This window comes from Lemur catta, chromosome 8, assembly GCF_020740605.2.
Source record: "Lemur catta isolate mLemCat1 chromosome 8, mLemCat1.pri, whole genome shotgun sequence".
Taxonomy (NCBI): domain Eukaryota; kingdom Metazoa; phylum Chordata; class Mammalia; order Primates; family Lemuridae; genus Lemur; species Lemur catta.
This window is the reverse complement of record NC_059135.1, coordinates 4,227,450-4,245,570: the sequence shown is the minus strand read 5'-3', so window position 1 is coordinate 4,245,570 and position 18,121 is coordinate 4,227,450. Positions and strand designations below refer to the sequence as shown.

The 18,121-nt window shown below is 48.4% G+C and overlaps 1 protein-coding gene across 4 annotated transcripts in view; it reads left to right on the top strand.

The window, feature by feature from the left end:
• Positions 1-18,121, top strand: part of AGAP1 (ArfGAP with GTPase domain, ankyrin repeat and PH domain 1) — a 507,675-nt gene that overhangs the window by 460,969 nt on the left and 28,585 nt on the right. The window contains exon 17 of one of the 4 annotated variants that reach the window (XM_045560339.1): positions 13,979-14,140. The exons of the other annotated variants lie outside the window; for them this stretch is intronic. Coding sequence (XP_045416295.1) covers positions 13,979-13,985 — 7 coding nt within the window. The 3' untranslated portion in view covers positions 13,986-14,140. Of the gene's footprint in view, positions 1-13,978; positions 14,141-18,121 lie in introns of those variants that run through there. 4 annotated transcript variants of the gene reach the window in all.

The window sequence follows — 18,121 nt, the reverse complement described above, 5'->3', positions numbered from 1 at the left end:
GAATAGACACATGGATCAATGGAGTAGGACGGAGAGTCCGGAATTGAGTCCCTACATCTGTGGTCAGTTGATTTCCAACAAAGATACCAAGACAATTCAATGTGGAGGAATAGTCCTTCCAACAAACAGTGCTGAGACAACTGGACATCCACATGGAAAAGAGTGAAGTTAGACCCCTACCTCACACCATGTGTAAAAATTGACTCCAAAAATGATCAAAGGCCTAAGTACAAAAACAAAATATAAAACTTTTAGAAGAAAAGATGGAAGTAAATCTTTGTAACCTTGGATTAGGTGATGGTTTCTTAGATAGGATACCTAAAGTACAAGCAGTAAAAGAAAAAAATAGATAAATTGGACTTAATCAAAATTAAAATTTTTATTGCTTCAAAGAAACATTTAAAAATCATATCTAATAAGGGTCTAGCTATCTAGAATATATAAAGAACACTTACAACTCAATAATAGAAGACAAATAATCCAATTTAAAAATGACCAAGAATCTGAATAGGTAATTCACCAAAGAAGATACAGAAATGGCCAATAAGCACATGAAAAGATGCCTAATACCATTACTTTTTAGGGAAATATGGATCAGAGACACCTAGAGATACCATTTCACACCCTCTAGGATGGCTGTGGCAGGTGTTGGTGAGGATGTGGAGAAATTGGAGCTCTCAGACACTGCTAGTGGGAATGCTCAGTGGTGCAACCACTTTGGGAAACAGTCTGGCACTTCCTCGAAAAGGTAAACCCAGAGTTACCATCTAACCCAGCAGTTCCTCTCCTATGTCTATACCTAAGAGAAATGAAAACACCCATACAAAAATTTGCAGGACTTTTCACAGCAACATTATTCATAAGAACCAAAAAGTGGAAACCCAAGTGCCCATTTATAGATTTATAGATACACAAAACATGGTCTGTGCATACAGCAGAGTATTATTTAGCACAGAAAGGAGCAGAGTGTTGATAAAGGTTGCAACGTGGATGAACCCTCCAAACCCTGTACTGGGTGAGCGGAGCCAGGCACAAAAGGCCCCGTACTATGTGACTCCACTGTATGCAATGGCGGGCAAAGCCCTAGTGACAGGAAGCAGATTAGTGCCTGCCCGGCCTGGGGAGGAGGGTGCTGGGGTGCAGGGGGCGACTGCTTAATGGGCACAGGTTTCTTCTGGAAATAATGAAAATGGTCTAGATTTATACAGCAGTGATGGTGACACAACCTTGTAAATAAATGTACTCAAATCTACTGAATTGTACACTTTAAAGTGTGAATTTTATGGCATATGAATTATGTCAAATTAAAAAAGAGAAGACAAGGGGGAATTTCCCAAGGAGAACAGCAGGGACAGGGCCTTCCCCGAGAAAGCCGCTGGGAAGCACCGGAGCGCATGCAGGGGGCCAAGGCCTGGGAGGCGGGTGAGGGCAGCCCTGCCAGCCTGTCCACCCCTCCTTGGGCCTGGGAAGCCAGGGAGGGGTTCACCGAGCATTGCTCTGAGTGGGATGTGCACTGCGGCCAACCCCCCGCCCTGTGGGCTTTGACCCAGAGGAGGGTAAGAGCCGGTGCAAGGCAGTGCCTGTGTCGGTGATCATTGCCACCAGATCCTGGGGGCCTTTGAGGGCCCTGGGAGAGGCCAGGCACGTGGCAGGCCCTGCCTCGTGGAATCCGCACAGCAGACCGCACTATTCCCCCCTTCGCCAGACTAGGGAACGGGCTGAGTGTCACTCAGCCTTGAATGTAGGAGCCGAAGTCGCTCCAGGTCTGCTCTCCCTGAGGGCAGCCGCAGCCGGGGCAGTGGGGAGAAGCAGCTTCGGGCTACCGGGACCCTAGCGGCGCACTCAGGACTCTGCCCCAAACAAAACACGGGCTGTGGGCAAAGGCGAGCCTCCGTGATGGTATTGTGCATGCTTTCTTGAGCCATTGGGCTGATGGTGAGCCTTTAAATGGCAAGTGAAACAAAAGGGAATTCTAGTCTTAAAATCCTGACGTGATTTTCACGTTAATAAAGGTAGATGTTGTGCACTTCTGTGCCAGGGATTTTGACAAGATGTGTAAGCACAAGCACTCACCCAGCATAGCCCAGGCCCGGCCTTGCCTGTGTCGTCATGGCTTTGTGGTGGGGTCACTGATTTCAGCAGCAGATTATCCGGGGCCAGTGGGACAAGGCAGGCCACCCCCGGCTGCAGAGCCCTGACTTCTTCACAGAATTATCTGAGGCCTCAGAGAGTGGGAACAGCAGTGGTAACACGATTAAAGCTTCAAATAATTAAATGTCATTTGCAACTGATCCAGAACTTCATCAACCTGGGGTCCAGAGTACACATCACTCCGTCTCAGGGTTCCACTCTTACAGAAATCGTCTCTAATGTACATGATCTAATGCAAGTGACCCCGGAGGACAAATACTTAATCATGATGACTTACCTGCAGGCTTCTCCTCAAGGACCTCCGGGGGCTGCCACGGTGTCTTCACGCTGATCCTGGCCGTCTTAATGAAATTAGGAGATAACTGTTTAAAATCAGTTATCTGATCTGAAGATGACACCCAGACAGGGAAAATGACTTGCCTGTAATTTAACTCGGTGGCTTGGACCAGGCCTGAGTTAGCCTGTGGCCCTGTCGCCGGAAGCTCCTGAGAGAAGCTGACAGCATGGCTTCGGGACGCAGAACTACGGCTGCAAATGCTGGGCCTTCTCTCGCCTCCAGTGGTTTTCAGCCTGGGATGCCAACGTCCTGGGCACTCCTACACAATGAAAACTTACTTTGTCTACAATGCCAGTAGCACCCCTGCTGAGGAGCATGGAGAAAGCCCACCGGAAACTAAACCCACACTGCTGCGGAGCCATCCAGCACCGGCGATCTGCTAGCACAAAGACCTGGAAAAGCCCTGGAGCCGGCCCGGGAGATTTCTGTCAGGGCGTGGGATGGTTGAACTGACAACGAGAAATATGTTTTCATTCTAAATTGCCAAACTATGCCTCTATAAATACAAAAATGAAATGAAGAATAATCACATACTCTATAACATTACAGAGATACCATAGTAGATGCTCAATAAATATTTGAGAGATATTACTTAATTGCTTTTTCCCCAAAAACTAAAGTTAGGGCCAGGACACACTATTGATTGAGAAAAAGAAAGTGGTGGCCAGCCAAAGGCTCCGCGGAGTGTAGAAGACTCTATATACAAAATACAGCAAATGTCAACACTAAAGCGAGTGCGATGTCTCATGATCTGAAAAAGCCGTATGCACAAGCTGCTTCCCACTGTGTAAAACCAGAGCTCATTTAAAAGGTCATAAGACAGTTCAGATAACTTTAAGGCACAGGGCACTCTGGGGCTCTCTGTGTGTCAAGCAGTGTTCCCAGGACTGTGGGAGATAAAAGTCGGATTCCTGTTCTATCAAAGGCCTCTAATCTAGCGGGAAGGCAGACCCCACGCGGCTGAAATAACACAAGACTGATGAGGATGGCACTACAGCAAAAATACAGACAAAACAACAGTGGGGATAGAATGTAACGCTCTGTCTCAGGTAACCTGATTGTTGTTTTTTTAAAAATTACTTGTGATTTTAAAATTCTCACTCCTGCCATTGCAGTCATGTCTATAGGCAATTTTGTTTCATTTTTTTAATGATGTTTCATCTTGATGAAGCATATGTGAGGTTTTTTTTTAAACCACTGGAAGCGACCCTGTTTTCCGAAGAGCAACAAAAACCAGTGACTGTGCCACGCAGTAAAGTGACAACTGGGGGTTATTTCACCACCAGTCCTGACAGGCAGCATCTCCACCAGTGCAAATAGGACGTTTATTCCTCAAATTCCTGGGACAAAGCAGGAGGGCCCTTTCCCGCGAGTGACATCCCAGAGGATCAGGGCTCCGTGGCAAGGCAGGTGGTGGGAGGGGTGCCGGTGCAGTCCTGTTGCTGTCAGGAGGCTCTTGCAGAGACAGCAAAGCACCAAGAGCCAAGAAGCAGTGGGAGGAAACATCCACAAGATAGGAAGAGCTAGAATGTTCCATGAAGTCAGGTAATGTCCTGCAGTCAGAAGATATAAAATGCCCTGGTTGAATCCACATGTTTGGTGACAGCCGTGAATTTGCAGTGATACGTGAAGGCCACTGATTCGTACTGGGGCTGTGACCAGAGGCTCTTTACAGCTAAAGACCCTGTCTGTGCCCCACGGCACCTGCAGGGTGGAGCTGGCCCTGGTCTCCATCAGCTCAGGCTGCCGATAACAAGGTCCCCCAGACGGGGCAAGGTCAACCACAGGCGTTTATTGGCCTCAGTTCTGGAGGCTGGAAGTCCAGGATCAAGGTGCCGGCCGATTCAGTTCCCGGTTAGGGCTCCCTTCCTGGCTTCTTGCTGTGCTCTCACGTGGTGGAGAGAGAGTTCCAGTGTCTTCCTCTTCTGTAAGGACAGCAGCCCCATCGGATCCGAGCCCCACCCATAATACCTCATTTAACCTCCCTTGCCTCCTCCCAGCCCCTGTCTCCAAACACAGCCGCATGGGGGTTATCAGGGCTCCAGCACACGAATGCAGGGCACCCAAACATTCAGTGCACAACGCCCCCCTCTGCATCCTGGGCACCACCTCGTGAAGCTGGGGCCCCTCACATCCGTAGCAGTAAAGACATCAAGGCCAGAAACAAACCAGCAGGCCTAGAGGTCTACGGCTACAGGAAGCGCTGCCCTAAATACACTGCAAAGGCCAGTGGTTGCTGCGCGACACTGAGAGTGCAGCCCCTGGGACCGGCGTGACCGTGGGTGGGCCAGACCGTCCAGCAGCCCTCCCACCGCCCGCCAGCCCTGCACGTCAGTCGTGAAGTCTTGTGGAGCCCTTTTGGAAAGGTGCAGGTACTGTCCCTGTGTCACAGCTGAGGACACGGTGGTCGCTCAGCAGGCACGTGGTGACATGGAGTTTGTCCTGGGAGCCTGTCCCCAAAGGCCACACTCTGAGCGTTGGTGCTTTGCTGCTGGGCTGCTGTGGGGTCAGTAGTGGGAGGGTCACTGTGTGATGCTGGACAGTGGTGACGAGACCCTTCAGAGGCGGTCGGGTCGGCAGGACTCAGGCTGCCCGGCGGGGGGCAGGGGGGGCTGTGGATCTGCGCCTGTCTCCCCTACGTCTCGCCCTCCCCCCTGGCATTTTGTCTTCTTTCCGATGCCCGGTGACCATAATGCCATCTGAGCACCGTGGGGAACCGACGGCTAAAACCCTGTTCGCCGAAATTTTTATTTTACTTTTCAGGCTTACCAAACACTTGGAAAGATAACTCGTTATTCTCCTAAGTCCCCATCATGCTGCATCAGGTTCTGTCCCCAGCATCAGGTAGCTTATACCAACCCATTCCCGACACCCCGAGAGGCTGGTTCACCCGCCTTCCCCCGGTCCCAAGCGGCGTGTGGGCCGCTCCCTTCTGTGTGCCGGTGGCCGAGAGGGCTCCGTGGGGGACCTCTGCGGAGTGGCTGCTGGGGTTCAGGGCGTGGCCACAGAACTGGACAGATGGAGTCACCACTTTGTCGGTGTGGGGGGGCTGACCTCTGGCCTTGCCCGCCCTCATCTGTAAACGCTAATGACTCCCCCTTCCCTGAGGCTCCTCGGGCTCAGACTTAAGCTCACCTGAACTCACTGAGCCTGTCAGCCGCAGGAAGGAGCCTCAGCTGGAACCAGCCAAGGGTTGGTCCCAACACAGTCCTCCAGGTGACCAGGGAGCCCACTGAGGGCGCCTCGGGCCCAGGGGGAGCACAGGCCGCCAGACCCCAGAGGGGCATTCGGCCTCCGTGGCAGCCTCTCCAGGGGCCTTTGCAGGCTTCGGTCTTGTCATTTTTGCAGACTGGAATCAGGAGAGTTGTGTCCAGCGAGGTGCTGGCGTGCAGGTGAGGCAGTCGCGGGGCAGTCGCGGGCGCCGCTGATCAGAGGTCAGAGGTTCGCATCCTGACTGCATCACCGGTTCGCAAAAGCCTCCTGGCTTCCACACCACGTTGAAAAAGGCTCTGTTCCTGATGTTCCCACTTGTGGTTTTGAAATTGCCAGGCCCGGGGAAGTTGAATAACTTATTCAAACGCCGGGAACACGTCCGTGGGCTTTGAGTTAGGCATGTTGGTGGCAGCGGCTTCTGCTTCTTGGTCCCCCATTGTTGCTGCCTGCTTGTTACCGTGCATTCGACTGGGTGCATTTTATTTCTGAAATGCACTCCCCCCGTGGCTGGTTTTCATCTGGCTGTGAAGCCGCCATCAAAGAAAGCTACCCTGAATGTTCTGTTCGCAGGCAGCCTAGAAACCTTTCTGACACGTCGCTAACACTCCGTCAGGCTCTCTCCGGAACAGCAGCGGTGTTCGGCCAGCCGGTGGACAGTAGGGCGATGATGGAAAGGGAGGCTCGCTGGGGCCGGAGAGCACATAGAAAAAGGAACAACGCTTCTGAATGTGCGTGTTTACAACAAAATCCTGTTCCTGAGGCACGGGAGTGGGGTCCGATTGTCGTTGGAGCAGTTCATCTCCCTGGTCCTTTTAAAACCGGGGATCTTTGACGGCTGCCTCGTGCTACACTCGGGCTCTGTGATGCCCAGTGGGCTGCATGGAAAATGAAGCTGTAGGACCCACGTTCTAGCACTGGTTTCTACAAGGCCTTCCAAAGCCCTTCCTGCTGTCAAACTCCTCATCTGCAGCAAAACTCATTGTGCTGTTAAATGTGAAGTTTCAAGTCACTGGGGAAGAGCTTGTCTCCACAGCTCTTCTGCTGAGATTCCAGGGAGCAGCTGTCTGGTGGCCAGGGTGGCACTGTGATCAGCGTGCATCCAGCAGCGTCAGAGTCACTACTCGGCCCTTGCTGGGATGTGCTCTCGGGCACGGCTTGACTGTGCAGCCTGAGCACCCTGCACCCACTGCTTGTCCCACGAGGGCCACCCTCTGCGAGCCCTGGAGGGGCCACTGGCTTTGCAAATCCATTCGCTACAACGTGGGCCTCAAGAACCTCTGACTTGCAGGCTAAAGTGAAGGTGCAAAGGCCATTACCAGAAATTCAAATACTGTGTTCTAAAAATCCAAATACAATGTCCTCCTTTTGCGATTGTTGAGATAAATCATGAACTCTTAACAACTGTTGGATGATCCAGGGAAGGTGGTATATTTTTCTTCTAGATTTTCAAAAAATTTATATGGAGGTATAACTTGCACACATTATACGCTCAAGATGTTTTGACAATTGCATGCACCTGTCAGTCACATTTCCATCCCCCCAGGAAGTTCCCTGGACCGCTTCTGTGTATTCTCCCTGTTTAGAAGCAGCCATGGATCTGTCAGGACAGGTTAGTTTTGCATCTTGTAAAATTCATATAAATGGGATTATATGGTATGTACATTTTTGTGCCTGGCTTCTACCACTCAAAAAATATACATGAAAAGGATTGTGTATCTACCAATGATACCTTTTCTGCATTTTTTATTCTTACAAGGGACTAGCTGAAACATACCAAGTCTCACCAACCAACTTTTTACCACCCTAAGGCCTGAGAGGTCACCATGTGTCAGATGCCCTCTGTGTGCATCTGGTTCTGGAGTGGGGGTTCAAAGTGCCAGCTCAGGTCGGACTGGCAGGGTCAGATCTGGTCTTGCCGTTGACTGCTGTGTGGCCTGGGCGGGCAGTGGGACTTCTCTGTGCCTCGTTCCCCAATCGGCAAAGTAAGGGGCAAGTACAGTACCTGCCTCATTAGGATGGCTTTGAGAATTACACAAACAACGTACGTCACACAGTGTTGAATACCACTCTTCCAAGTAAAGGTCTAAATTCTAAATAAAAGTCATCTATTAATTTTTTAAGGAAAAATCACCAACCTTGCCAAGGGGAAAAATTTCAAAGAGTCAGACACTTTGGGCAAGTTCAGAAACTTCATTTAAAAATTAAGATGAAAAAAAATCATAGTGTCCACACATCCTGTTTGCTATAATGTTCTAAATCAAGTGACCACATTTCAACAGCACCTACAGAAATACCTAGTACTGAGCTAGCCCTTTTGGGAAAGACAGGAAGGATGTCTCTGGGAAGACAATTCAGTTATTTCTTATGAAGTAGTGTGAGATAATGTGTATGTTACACTGCGTTGAAGTACGTGACTAAGGCTGGGAGTAGCATCTGTCTGAAGAAGAGAATGAGGTCGTATTTATTCTCCGATTCTGGGGAGAAACCTTGTCTCTGTTTTAACAGAGACATTGTGCACACCCTTTGCAACATGCGTGCTATGTTCACACGAGCTGTGACTCGGGAATAGTCAGTGTTTTTTGCTTGGGACTCCTGGAAGCCAAAGGGGAGCAACCGTTCCTGGGCATTTTGCACTGTGGTCTAAGTCGCAGCCGCCGCACTTCCAGGGTCAGCGACCGGTCCTTTGCTTGCTGTCCTGGCAAAGAGAAGGCTGTGTCACGTATGTTCCTGTAAAACGGGTGGCTCTTACCGAAATCAAATAAGTAGTTGCAAATCAGTGCAAAACATTTGATGGGTAAATTAGATAGTTTTGTTTCATAAAATGATATTCCTTAGTGCTGGCCAGGGTTTCACGGAAATGTGTTTGTGGCCCCCTCCCCGTTCCCCCAACACTGCTGGTAAAAGTTGGAAAAACCTTCCTGGAAAGAACTTTGCCATATTTATAAACAGCCTTTAAAATGACGTGCTTTTTGACACAGCAATTCTTCTCTTAATATTTTTCTAAAAAGTGAATGACATATGCAGATTTACTTGCAAAGGTATTCAATTGCATCGTTTATAATTGTTAAAAATTTTAAATAAAGCAAAAATGCCAAAATAATCATTTAATTCCATATAGGAATAATGTATATTCTTACATTATATAAAATGTATATATGATTTTTACATAGGATCATGCATAATATATACATCATAAAATCATATTTGTACATTTCATATAGTGTAATTATAATATATACATTTTATGAGTATATGCATTATTTATATATATAATTGGAGTATAGACACTGCAGTATTTAGAAGCCATTAATTATGTTGCAGCTGAAAACGTAATAACATGGAAAGACAGCCATAGCATATTAAATAATCTTATAAATTAGAATATATCCCACATTGTTAATTATGACTATTTGTAGGGAATAGGGTTCTAATTTATTCTTACTTATTGCTTACCTTTATTTTCTAATTTTCTACCATTTAAAAATTTTGGTTAGTTTTTTTATGTCTATGAGATCAAAGCCTTAGAGGGATGGGGGCTCTGTCACTGACATGAATGGCGTGACCTGCCTTTCACCCAGTGTGACGATGGCGGATTGGCGCCACCCCAGGGGCACACTTGTCAACTGTCAGTGGCGCCTGGAGCCCTGGCGTCCGCGGGGTGTGGCCCTGTGCCAAGAACATTGAAGTTGGAGGAGGCATGGCACTCGGGAGTGAGCCCTGTGCAGCCTCCAAACATGCCCTCCCCAGGCCTCAGTTTCCTCATTTGTAAGAGGACCTGGTCGTTCTCCTTTTGTTCCCACAGGCTGGATGTGGGTGGGGGACAACCAGCGGTTATGGGCAAAGTGTGTGCTCAGCCCCTATGATACAGGGAGTGAGCTGTGTTTGCATTGTCAGGCTGACTCTGAAGGACTCTTGGCAGGTGAGGAACAGCTGTGAAATCACGAGTTCCTCAGCAGGTCGCATATACGGATAGAGTTACCGTGTGACCGAGCAAATCCACTCCTAGCTGTAAACACAAGAGAAATGAAAATACATATCCACAGAGAAACTCGTACATGAATGTTCGCAGTGGCATTATTCATATTAGCCAAACAGGGGAAACTAACTAACGTGTCCATCAACCAAGGAACGAACAAGCACATGAGGTCTGTCCACCCAGGGAGTATTATTCAGCCATAAAAAGGAAAGGAGCACTGGTACATGCCACAACAAGAACCTTCAACACACGCCGAGTGAAAGAAGCCAGTCACGCAGACTTCATACTGTACGATTACATGCAATGTTCAGAACAGGCAAATTCATAGACAGAGACCAGGTCCATGGTTGCCAGGGCCTGGGCAGGTGGCCGGGGAGGCTTCGGGGAAACGGGCAGTGACTGCTAAGGGACGTGGGGGTTCTTTCTGGGGTGATGAGAATGTCCTGAAATTGATTGTCATAATGGCTACCTGACTCTGTGAAAAATACTGAAACCATTGAATTATACACCTCGAGTGAATTGCAGGGTATGTGAATTATATCTCAATAAAGCTGTTAGAAAAAAAGAAAAACTATGCTACACATTTTAAGTGGTGAGAAAAATGAAAGACAGCGTGTTCTGAAATTTTAAATAAAGCTGTAGAAAATCGTGTTTCCTAGACCAATGGTAGCTGTTATGGAAACCCAAGGTTTTGCCAGCATGGAAAGAGAAGATGGGACAGGTCTGTCCCCATCAGGCTTGGGAGGCAGCACTGTTTTATTTCTGTGACATGTGTGGCCTTATCTGCAGAAGCCTTTCTAGAAGATCAAAGAATCACTCAAGCTAAACATGCAGGATTTCTGAAGTGTCCCAAAGATTTGGGTTGAGACCACAGGAGAGGCTGTGGGGCAGAGTCAGAGCCAGCTTGCCCATGAGAAGCGTCCTGGCGTCTTTGGGAGGGGTGGTCCTGGCACAGAACAGACTGGGGCTGTCCAAGGCAGTCTGAGGGCAGGGCCCGGCCACAAGGATATGTACCTTCTGGAACATTTGTTCCACAGTAAGTCTCCCAGATCCATACCAGGCCGTGTGATCTGCAGGCCCTCGTGTGTGTCGTGTCTACCGAGGGGACACGTGTTAACCAGTCTGGCAGCAGGTGACTCTGCAGCTGAGGGATGGCGCAGGGGTGCGCTGGGGCTCGTTTACGTGGAAGAGCTGAATCAAAGCTGAGAGTTTCAGTAAGTGATGGAAATAAAGAAGAAAACACAGCCGGAGCAGGCGTGTTCCCCGGCGTTGCCGTGGAGCTCCGCTGCTGCTCAGCCTGCGCAGAGCTTTCTGGAAGCCGCAGCAGCCTCCGGGGACAGAGCAGGCTGGGCCACTGCAGGCGGTATGTGGCCGGCACCCAGAGTCGTAATCATTCTCAGTTTTAAAAACCAAGCCAGATTTTGGAGTTATCCACCATTGTTGAAAACTGAGACTTGTCCCTAGACACCAGGTGTTGTCCCTGGCCACCACTGGGAAAGACCCGAATGTTTTTAGAGACTCAGATACCCTGTGGGATTTTCATTGCTCAAAAACTGTTTTCAGGAGCACATTCTATTTTATAGGGTGAAGCGTTGCCCAGTTAAAATAATAAAATATTAAATTTTTTAAATGTTTTCTTCTTTTCAGTAAGAGCCTTTGCCTACATTTCCCCTCAAATGTCTGCACCTGCCGTATCCAGCCAACCTGGATAACGCAAGCCACGTGTGTGGTTTTAAATTTTCTAATACTTGTTAAAAAGTCAAAAGAATCTGGTGGAAGTCTTTTTAATAATATAATTAATTAACGCAATATATCCAAAATGTTATTTCAACCCATTGATCAATATAAAAAAAAATTAAGGTGATCTTTTTTTATAGCAAGCCTTTGATATCAGTGCTATTTCACATGACACATCTCAATTGGGATGAGCCACATGTCATGTCCAGTGGCCATGTGTGGCCCACAACTACCATTTTGGCCATCCTGGGTACAGACGGCTTGTCAAGGACAGGAGTGGCCTTTGGCCTGGCTGGGGAGTGGGGGTGTCAGATGGTCCATCTTGGTGTTAGTGGTCTTTGGCAGGCACCTTACACTGATGCTCACATATGACATAACGTATAAATACAGAATGACCTGGGAATGGTTGTTCAGTAAACTGGTCTCAATTCCAGGGTCCACCGCAGCAGCTGTGAGCACAGAAGCCACTTAATCTTTTGGAACTTGCCTGTCTTCACCGGCAAGTGGGGCAGGTCAGGCTTTTTACGTGGGCAGCAAACACGGCTTTGCCTTCCAGGCACCCAGGGGCCTTTTCAAACTGGGGCTCAGCTTCTCAGCCCTGGCCACGCAGTCTGTGGGGGGCCTGGACGCCCCCCACCCAAGGCGTTCCCACCGCACAGCCCAGGTGGAGAACACTCTGGATGCCAGGGCCTTGCTCTTGAGCACAGATTCTCTCCTGGGCTGACTCTGTCCTCCAGGGGACACTTGGAAACATCTGGAGACATTTGGAATTGTCACAGCATGGTGGGGAACGGCGCTGTTACTGACTTGCAGTGGCTGGATGCCTGGGGTGCAGCTCAACAGCCTATAATGCACAGGGAAGCTTCCCCACAACGGAGAATTATCCCACCCAAAATGTCAACAGCGCAAAGGGTGAGAAACCCCCCTTAAGTCTGCGATCCTCATCGGAATCACCTGGAAGGCTTATTTACTACCCAGACAGCTGGGCCCCACCCCAGAGGCTCTGATTCTCTAGGCCTGGGGGATTTGCATGTTCAGTGGGTTCCAGGGCTGGCGGAGGCTGCGGGTCCAGAACCACATTTGAGAATGACTGCTCACTAGAATGTCCTGAAAACTCTGAGAAATACCAGTGCCCACCCCAGCCCCAGAGACTGTAATTGGACAGAGGTGAGGGTTGGACTTCAGGAGTCACCTGAGTTCCCCAGGTGATGACTGTAGAGCTGAGTTGGGGAAGCTGCACCTGGCACAGGGTGAATAAAAGTATGAGGAGGTGGGGCAGGGAGCTGAGGTCCAGAAAGAGGCTGCACAGGCGAGTGGCAAACCACGCCTGGCTGGGAAACAGCAGGAAGTGCCTGAAACCCTTGTGGGCACAGCCTCGCCTGTGGCTCCTCCCGAGATCAGTCAGCCCACCGTGGGGAGCCTGCACAGTGGGTGTGAATGACGGGGAGGGGAAAGTCAAAGTTGGGCATGGGTCCCAGGCTTGGCCCCCACTGGGCCCTGCCAAGCTCCTCCCACTTCTCACCTGGGATGAAACCAGACGCTGGTAAGGAGGGGTTGGAAGAGCCCTGGGCCAACACTCCAGCACTTGCTTTTGCTGCCTGGGATGGTCCATGTCCTGTTACTGCAGACTCTGACTCTGCCTGGGTTTGAACTCCGGCTGCCCGGCATCAGAGAAGGCAGGGGAAGCCGTGGAGAAGGTTACTGGCTTCCCCAGGAACAGATACCCATGATTTTTTGACTTCCAGACAGTCCTTTATCGTAGACCCTCCTCCTCATTAAAGAAGCAGTGACAGTTTTCATTAGAGGTTTGTCCTGAAGTCCTTCATCATAGTCCTTTCCAAACTCGTCCTTTGCATACCAGCTGACTGCGAGAGGGAGCAGCTTGACATCACGGGGACCCCAGTGAGAAACCGTGGATTCTGGGCTCCTTTGGGCCACAAGTCAGTGTCAGTTAGCGTCTCATGACATCGGTACCCTCTGCAAAGGGTGAGGCTGGGCAAGGAGGCCACCCTCTTGCTGGTCCCTTCGAGCTTGGGAAGTGTGTGATTCTCCTCGTTTATATTATACACACACACACAATCAGCTGCAAAAGCTTTCGCCATTCCTTTGGTGCGGGGCACACTGAGCACAGACTAAAGACGCCGTATTGTAGGAGACACCACTTCTGCGTGTAATCACCCAAGACACTCTTCAGACTGGGATGGCTTTGGGTTCGCACGTAAAGATTCCGAGGGGTTAATGCCCAGTGTGCTCTCTGGGAAGTTAATGATCAGTTTTTGTCTGGCATGGCACAGGCTGTTCTTAATTTTCATAAGTTTAAACTCAGCAATTTCAGGTTCATTTTAACCACCAAAAGAGTCCATTTGCTCTTATTAAATAATGGTCTCCATAAAACCTAACACCTAAATACAGCAGGTGTTCCTGAACCACTCTGAACCAAAATAGATGCGTATAAATGTGATGAAACATTTATTGAATTGGTTGGACAGTGACCAAAAATTTCAATTCAAAGTACTCTCGGATTTGTTTTTTGTTTCTGATTCTTGTTTTCATTTATTTAATAGCCTATAGAATAAACACAAAGGCTGAGTTCTCAGTGGAAGAAGCCAGACACAAAGACCCACGTGTCACGTGACTGTTTATGTGGAATAGCCAGCAAAGGCAAGGCTGCCAAGACGGAAAGCTGGGTGGGGAAATCGGAATCTTTTAGGGATGATAGAAATGTTCTAGAACCAGACTCCAGCAGTGGTCGCCCAGCTCTGTGGATTTACTATTAAATAAAAGTTGTTGAAGTATATCCCTAAAAACGGGTGATTTTCATGGTATGTAAATTATACTGCAAGCTGTGGGGGTGCGGGGGGACTTAGGACTGCCTGTCCCCACCACAGGGACTCCCACTTTATTAAGAAAACTAAACCCTACCCAACATGCTAACACATTTCCCACTATCGCTGAAGACTGACACACAAGGCAGGGGTTAGCATGGGGTTAGAAATTTTAACAGGTCTCAGATTTTACCTAATTAGGAATTGGCCGGTTTCATGGAGCTGGTTGAAGACATGAGACTCCGGGGTCAGAGACAAAGAAGCATTTGTTACTCACATCAGTGGCGGCAGCCAGAGTGTTAGCATTTGTGTCAGTTTCCAGCCTCTGGCGCCCATAGCTGTGATGCAGCCAGGGCCCTGTGACATGTGCAGACGTTGTGGGCTGCACTGCAGGAGAGCAGCCCTGAGCTTGGAGAACCAAATCTTCCATAATGGGCAGAAAGCACATTTGCCCCGTGCCCTGAAGGAAGATGCTGTCTGTCATCCAAGGCTGTTTGCTGTGCACATTCTTGTAAAGACTGTTGGGGACAAAGGCAGTCAGAGCCTCTGCCGGGAGGGCGTGGAGACATGGGAGAGGCCACTGAAGAATCGTTTCCCACCAAGAGGAAGGAAGGTGGGGTCAGGTGGCCTCTTTGACCAAGTCTCCAGTCTAGACTCTGTGAGAGTCTGGAACCCCCTGCTCAGTCTAGGAGGAACTGTGGGGAGGAAATAAGGACATCAGTTTGCGATTTGACAAGTTTGGAGGCCTGTGGAATTCCCAGGCCAAGGGAATAGGTTTACAGAGACTATATGGCCAAGGGGGACTGATGCTGCCAGACATCAAGTTCGGTAGATGCCACCAAGACCACCAGCTACTGTGTCTTGAACATGTTTCTTCCACCCCAGTTTTGGCCTTCTCAGTCCTTCTCTTCCTGCTAGTGTGGGTAGGAGACTCCTATTGCTGCTGGGACACATTGCCACATACTCAGTGGTTCAAAGTAACACAAATTTATCATCTTACAGTTCTGGAGGTCACAAGTCCAAACCGGGTCTACATGGTGTGTTCCTCCTACAGGTTCTAGGGGAGTCCATTCCCTGGTCTTTTCCAGCTTCTACAAGCTGCCCACTTATCTTGGCCATGGCCTTGCATGGCTCTGACCTCTGTTTCCGTCATCACATCTGCTCTGACTCTGACCCCCCTACTTTTATAAGTCCCTCTCGCAAGGACCCTTGTACATTGGCCCAGCCCACTTGCATCACTTGGTATAATCTCCCTCTTTGTGTCATCACATCTGCAGTGACATTTCCAGATAAGGTCCCATAGTCACAGGTTCTGGGGATCAGGACATGCACATCTTTGGGAGCCAGCCACATTATTCTGTCTTCTCTAGATGCTGTGGCCCTCGTCATCAAACCCCCATGACAGTCACAGCCCTGTGCACTTATTTCTTCCACCCAGAGGTGGTGCTTCTGGGTACATCTCAGTCTAGGGTATAGATGGAGTGGTTGGAAGGAAGACCACATCGAATCAGGAAGGGAGGGTCCTGGCTAGAGTGAGAATGCGACAGGAGAGTGGGGTCCTATCCTGCCACACGGTTGACCACCCCCAGCATCAACTTTCTTATTAAAAAAAAAAAAATGAGAATAAACGTACTTGCCCCATCTATGTCCTTGCTTGTTGTGAAGCTCAGTGGAGAAAACTCCCCGGGGTGCATGCCGTGCCTGAACTACACCACAGGGATTGCTGATGCTCTTTGTGTCACATTTTAGCAGCTGCAGTGTTTCCTGCACTTGACTGAGAGCTGCTCTGTGTGTCAAGATTGGGGTAAATTATTATTGACCAGTTGCAGACAGGAGCCACACCTCCTGGTCCAAAGCCACCAAATCATTACTTTTCAAAGCTTTTCTTGTAGAGATGCATGACTTTTGCCTTGAAACAACTTACTAGTGAAAATATGTGGATGGTAGAAAAAAGTAATGTTTCTGTCTGCTGGAAGTTCTGCAGTTTTTTTGCAGGGCAATTATCTGTATAAAATACTTTTTTTTCTTTTAAGTAGAATCCTATTGCTAATGAAACCATATTTTGAACATGAAATTGTTACAAAGACCAAAAAATGTCATTATCCAGAAAAGCAGCAATAGCTCATGCATTTGATGGTCTAAATAGAACATTTTTCTTCTCAGGGAGATGAAAGCAGTCCCCTCCTATTAGCCTATGAAATTATTTTAGAATTGGGTTTTAATCCCTGGAACGAGAAAGGGGGATGGAACCCTAACACAGGTTCCATGCATGGGAAGTCAAACCTGAAATTTAGAGACAGGATGTATAGGATAGCACGCCTAGTCACTAATCCAAAAGAAATATGAAAAAAGGGTTGTTTTAATGTTGGAAAAAGGCAGCTTGAAAGGTAAGGCTTCCTTCCTGCAGTTTCCTCTGGTGCCCTTTTCCCCTGATCACATTTGCTAGATGTCCATTTCTGTAAGTTTTCCCTCTAGAACAAACCTATCATTTTTCACCACAGGATATTTACAGCTTCAATCAGTGCCAAATTCAACTGGCTTCTGATCTCATCGCTGGAAGTTATAGATGCAGATATTATTTGCACTGCGGTTAATTATGGAGCAATCAAACTTTGGCTTTTCCACTGTAATTTCCTCTGCCAGCTAATTTAATTAATCACCCCCAGCTCAGCTCTTCCAGCTGCGACCGGCAGGGTCATTAATTAGGCATGTGGCGGAGCTCACCGACCAGGTCCTGCTAGGGGCTGCTGCCCATTTGATCTCGCAGGGAGGGAGAGCTTTTCCTAAGCTTCGAGCCCCTCCAGAAAGGAAGATGGTTCCCCAAAGGCCTATCAGGGGCAAACAGCTTACCTGCGGTGGAGATTGGTTTATGAAACTCACATAAAGAAAAGAGGCCTCACCCTCCGTTCGGACCGGCTCCTGGACTCGCAGAAGAAGCGGCCATTGTTGGTCGCCGCGGCTGCGGTCTTGGGTTTTTCAGGTCAGCCTATGTGTTCCGAATAACACAAATGTCCATGTGAATTTGTTACAAGGAAGTGCTGTTTTCCTTATGGGCTCGTTGCATTGACACTGGGACTTGGAGGCTGATGTTTTCTCTACGGGAAAGATTAAAGGATTGTTTTCATTTTGTTAAACAGATTTTTTTTTATCTGAATCCATTGAAAATTGGTGCCTAAATGCTGCAAGTGATTCTCCCACTGCATTATTTTGAAAAGCCCGTATATTTTCAAGCAGTTACCAGCTTAACTTATTAAGAAATCATCCTTGGAATTCCATGTAAATGTGTGTGTGCGCACACATACGTAGAGAAATAATCACTCCAAATTTGAGAGGCTTTTTTTATGATCATTCTTAAATAGAATTTCTTGCCTTAGACTAACGTGAGGCTTTTTTACTTAACATAGGAAGATCTTTTAAAATACTTTAAAGAAACTGGATATTAAGTCTGGGTTTTTTACAAAAGGATAAATTGATGAACAGGTGTTTTTAAGAGCTGCAATAAATCATCCTAGAACAAGGAATGCCTCTTCTGAGATCCTATCCAATGCCCTGCCCTCAATTAAATGAATCAAAGAGATGGATGTGGGTGTGCAGACACACACACAGGCACACACACAGGCACACACAAAGGTTCTAGGTGAGAGGGAGCAGAGCGGCCCAGCGCAGTAATTAAAGGGATAATAAGGACACATTGTGTTCCAGGTGGAGGAAAATGTGCAGGAGGCCTCACGGAGCCTGCAGGATTGGCGCTCTCTGTTCAGCCGGGCAGGAAGCACCCCCATCATAAAACCCCCATGGCCTGTAAACACCGAAGTTCCCTCCCACCTTGGAATGGGGCTGGGGAGGCCCCGGTGGGTAATGGCTCTAATGGTGGTTGGCTTT